Below are 5,518 nucleotides of genomic sequence, written 5' to 3'. Positions count from 1 at the left end.
CATACATACATACATACACACTCACACACACACACGTACGTACACACATTAGCATGCACGAACACATGCATACACACACTGACACACACACCGACACACACGCACTCGCACACACACACACACACACACACACACACACACACACACACACACACCTTTGCACCCACGTGCAAACATGAAAGAAAGTTAATTCATCTGAATCTTATTTACATATTTTATTTATTCATTCATAACGTTGTATGAAAATGCCTTTTACACAGTGATAATTCGAAATCCGGATTTGTTCAACTGTACTTAGGGGTTATTCTAAAAATATATTATATAAGCAGAATCATAGTAAAATCATGCGGCAATTTATTTTGACTGTCTGTCGATAGCGCGCTCTACCAACAAAGCTAGAAAACTTTTTTTTTTCATGCAAAGCTTAAAAAAAAAAAAAAGTTTTCAAAATGATGGGTGCACGCTGATGTTTAGAGTGCCATAGTTTTGCCCTGGCGTCAGAAAACTTCGAAACAGAAATTAAGTTTTCCAAAACGGCTTCGCGTATCTTGCGAAATTTTGCATAACTCATGTTTATTGATAACTTTTAGCGGCGCTCATGTAAACACACACACACACACACACTCACGTACACACACACACACACGTACACACACACACACACACACACACACACACACACACACACACACACACACACACACACACACACACCATTTCAAACAAATTCCTGTCCAAATCAGTGATTAGGAACAGCAAAATCACTGATAAAACTCATGAATAATGAACTACATCAAAACTTCAAATAAAATCCCAAAGCAAAAGTAACTTCGACTGACCGATTGTGGCATACTCTATACCACTAAAGCTGGAAAAGCATGAATAGAAAACGTTTCCATAATATCGATGCATGCTTATCATCGATAACAAAATTTGGCCCTTTCGTCGGAAGACTCCGAAAACGACGCCCCCCCCCCCCCCCCCCCCCCCCCACCCCCACACACAAAGGCTTAATTCTACCTTGCCAGATTTGTAATATTTTCAAAGCTTACTGATAAAATAATTATGCGAGGTTGCTAGTAAAGCTCCAAGGAATTTACAGTAAAGAATGATATATATATATATATATATATATATATATATATATATATATATATATATATATTTCTAAATGTGGCGTAATGAATTCATGACATCCTTCAACTATGAAGCAAACAAGCGAATCAGAGGGGGGGGGGGGGGGGGGGAATCCCGCTTCGCAACATTTCATGTCCAGCACATCTGTATTAAAGTTTCTTCCCTAATTCTATTTTGCTTTTTTCAACTGAATGATGGGCTCTCTTTTTCTTACCGAGATATTGTATGCTTCCACAGGCCTACAATAGTTAGAAAAAAAAAAAAAAAAAAATCTTGCTTGAATTTTACGCAACAAATTTGTTGTTGTAGTATTAACATTGTTTATGAACTTGATCACTTCAAAACACAACAAATGTTGAACAATTGTCTTTCCCACGTTGATTTAATCGTCTTCTTTCTGGCACTGATTTATGAATCGTCTTTTGTCCAACAGTACTTTGTTCACCTGAAGAGTATATATATATATATATATATATATATATATATATATATATATATATATATATATATATATATATAAGAACACACACACAAAAAAAGCCGAATCTCACAACTTCTCTCTTCTTCACTTTGTTCCCCCACGGGTAGACCATTCTTCTTACTCTTGCTCATTCTTTTCAACTTCCTCTTTCTTGGCCTGCAGATCGTCCATTTCCATTTCCTCTTTCTTTTCCGAGCGAAGGCCTGCAATGCCCTGCCGTTTCAGTTTCGACACAATGCCCTGTTGAACAAAGTACAAAGAAATTATCTGTTCTCACTTCTGATGCTCTCTCTCTCTCTCTCTCTCTCTCTCTCTCTCTCATATATATATATATATATATACATTTTTTTTTTAACCATTATACTTGGATCACTCAAATGAATGTATTCAACAACAGTAAAGGGAAGTGACTCTCCTTTTAGCTGTGTATCTTGGTAAATGAAGAGAGTTACTTCTCATAACCGTTGTCAATTACAATGTGTTGTTATCGTCTTTTAAGTGTTCTTTATTATTTTTCTTCTTTTTTTTTTCTTTTTTTTTTTGTTGTTGTTGGTCTTTAAAAAAAAAAAAATCTTTCATCTTAAAGGAATTACTATCAGTTTGTTGTGTAAAATGATAAGATTGTGTGTGTGTGTGTGTGTGTGTGTGTGTGTGTGTGTGTGTGTGTGTGTGCGCGCGTGCATGTGTGTGTGTGTGTGTGTGTGCTGGCTTTTTGTTGCTTTTTTGGGGTTTTTTTTTGTTTTGTTTTGTTTTTGTTGTTGTTGGGTTGTTTTTTTTTGTGTGTATAAATCCCTGGTTTTAGTTCAAAGTAAAATGAAAAGTCAGGGAAAAAAAAAACCCCACCAACATGTTATAACGTTGAATTGTTAAATCTGAACGTCTGTTTTCACTGGAAGAGAGAGAGAGAGAGAGAGAGAGAGAGAGAGAGAGAGAGAGAGAGAGAGAAGATGAGAAAAGAAATCTTTGTAGCAAACAAAGATCAATCAATGATCATCAATACAACAAAGATGTGAAACAAATGCAACAAAACGATGAAAGCAAAGTGTTGGAAGAAAAAAAAAAAAGAAAGAAAGAAAAAAAAAAAAAAAAAAAAAAAAAAAAACCAACTCACAAAGACATCCAAAGAGGCAACGGTGTTGTCACTGAAGTAAGTTACCATCTCTACGACGTTGGGGAAGTAGGCGGTCAGATGCGAGATGAATTCGGATGACTTTTCCTCATTGTCCGCCCCTCCGCCACTCTGAAAAAAAAAAAAAAAAATCATCACTATTAAACAATGGACAGGAAACAATAGTCCGAAGCTTCTGCTATATGTAACATCACCTAACCTATACGTACAACAATACAGAACAGAACAGAATAGAATAAAATGGAATGGAATAGAATAGAATCCAATAGAATGGAATAGAAAGGAAAAAAAACAACAAAGTAGAATAGAATGTCTGTTATATGGCCACAAGAAATATTCGAAGGACAATGCTAAAACATAATCATACGTATAAGTGTTTGTGCATACGCTAGCTCTTTCTGGTACTCACGTACACCCATACAGACAGACACACACAGACACACACACACACACACACACACACACACACACACACACACACACACACACACACACACACACACACACACACACACACACACACACACACACACACACACAAACACACACACACCACAAAAACAAACAAACAAACAAACAAACAAAAACATGCTTATGCGCGAGCGACTACGTGCATAGGTAAGATTGACTTGATGATGTTCTCATCAGGAGGCGTGGTTTGCTCCCTCACCGACGGGCGCAATAGCCGAGTGGTTAAAGCGTTGGACTGTCAATCTGAGAGTCCCGGGTTCGAATCACGGTGACGGCGCCTGGTGGGTAAAGGGTGGAGATTTTTACGATCTCCCAGGTCAACATATGTGCAGACCTAGTACCTGCTTAGTGCCTGAACCCCCTTCGTGTGTATATGCAAGCAGAAGATCAAATACGCACGTTAAAGATCCTGTAATCCATGTCAGCGTTCGGTGGGTTATGGAAACAAGAACATACCCAGCATGCACACCCCTGAAAACGGAGTATGGCTGCCTACATGGCAAAATGGTCATACACGTAAAAACCCACTCGTGTGCATTCGAGTGAACGCAGAAGAAGCTCCCTCACCTCTTTAAGAAAGGCTTTGGATTGCTGGCACCAGTCGACGAACTCCTGACACTTGTGGCTGAGGTTTTGGCTGACCACATTTTTCAGTTCTGTGGAGCTGGCGAACAGTTCGCCCAGTTTCTCCGTCAGCGTCCCCAGCACCACCACCATGCGTTTCATAGGGTCCTGGAAAGTAGGTCAGGAAACAGGAAATAGTGGAATTCCATCAACTGAGAAAAAGTAAGGGAAGTAACAAAAATGAAATTCCCATTACTGAGAATAAGGAAGGGAAGTAATAATGAAATTCCCATCACTGAGAATAAGGAAGGGAAGTAATATTAATGAAATTCCATCACTTAGAATAAGGAAGGGAAGTAATAATAATGAAATTCCCACCACAGAGAATAAGGAAGGGAAGTAATAATAATGAAATTCCCATCACTGAGAATAAGGAAGGGAAGTAATAATAATAAAATTCCATCACTGAAAATAAGGAAGGGGGAAATAATGAAACTACATCAATGAGAATGAGGAAGGGAAAATAATGAAATTTCATCACTGGGGATGAGGAAGGGAAATAGTGAAATTGCATCACTGAGAATGAGGTTGGTAAAACAATGAAACTCCATCATTGAGAATGAGGAAGGGATTGATAATGAAATTCCATCACTGAGAATGAGGAAGGGACTGATAATGAAATTCCATCACTGAGAATGAGGAAGGGACTGATAATGAAATTCCATCACTGAGAATGAGGAAGGGATTGATAATGAAATTCCACCACTGAGAATAAGGAAGGGAAGTAATAATAATGAAATTCCATCACTGAGAATGAGAGAGGGACTGATAATGAAATTCCATCACTGAGAATGAGGAAGGGACTGATAATGAAATTCCATCACTGAGAATAAGGAAGGGAAGTAATAATAATGAAACTGTATCACTGAGAATGAGAAAGCGAAATAATGAAATTCCATCACTGAGAATGAGGATGGGAAATAATAAAGGGAACTTAACTTAACTCCATCACTGATAATGAGGAAGGGAAGTAATGAAACTCTATCACTGATAATGAAGAAGGGGGAATAATGACATTTCATCACAGATAATGAGGAAGGGAAATAATGAAAAAAACTCCATTTACTGAGAATGAGGACGCGTTACCCTCATTAAAGACGCTAGGAAGCTCGCTTTTTAATCTCTGGTCCGTACACTTGGACCACTCTCGCCCCTCTTTCGCTCCGTTAATTAATTCCTTGCACTGAACTCTTTCATGTCGGGATTTTTTTTTTTTTTTTTTTTTTTTTTTAAATGCCCCTTTTCAAAACAGCCTTTCCGTTCCTACCCTCCCTCTCTCCGTCCACATGTTCTCCCCTAGCCTTTTATCTACCTGTATATGTTTTGTCCTCCATCCCCTTGCTTCATAACTATGCATGCGCGTGCAAAAATTCCTGACTGAAACTGGAAGCGTTTTGATTTATCTCCGCGTGAGATTCAGCACTGTATGGAATACATAGATTATCATCATAATCATACTCATAATTACGAACATGATGATCGTGGTGATGATGATGATGATGATGATGATGATGATGAAAACAATGATAATGAAAAAAAAGAAGAAAAAAAAAAGAAAAGAAAAAAAGAGTGATGTTGATGATGATGATCATCATCATGATTTTTTTTTTTTTTCATTATCATTGTTATTGTTATCAATAGTAGTAGTAGTAGTAGTAGTAGTAGTAGTAGTAGTA

General features: G+C 37.7%; 1 protein-coding gene across 1 annotated transcript in view; it reads right to left on the bottom strand.

The window, feature by feature from the left end:
- Window positions 1–200: 200 nt before the first annotated feature.
- Window positions 201–5,518, bottom strand: part of LOC143297807 (uncharacterized) — a 15,638-nt gene continuing 10,320 nt past the window's right edge. Inside the window, exons 8-10 of the mRNA XM_076610313.1 lie at window positions 3,786–3,950; window positions 2,730–2,858; window positions 201–1,858 (exon numbers count right to left, since the gene is read on the bottom strand). Of these exons, the coding sequence (XP_076466428.1) occupies window positions 1,736–1,858; window positions 2,730–2,858; window positions 3,786–3,950 (417 nt within the window). The 3' untranslated portion in view covers window positions 201–1,735. The remainder of the gene's footprint in view (window positions 1,859–2,729; window positions 2,859–3,785; window positions 3,951–5,518) is intronic.

This window comes from Babylonia areolata, chromosome 23, assembly GCF_041734735.1.
Source record: "Babylonia areolata isolate BAREFJ2019XMU chromosome 23, ASM4173473v1, whole genome shotgun sequence".
Taxonomy (NCBI): Eukaryota; Metazoa; Mollusca; class Gastropoda; order Neogastropoda; family Buccinidae; genus Babylonia; species Babylonia areolata.
This window is presented reverse-complemented; position numbering and strand designations above follow the sequence as displayed.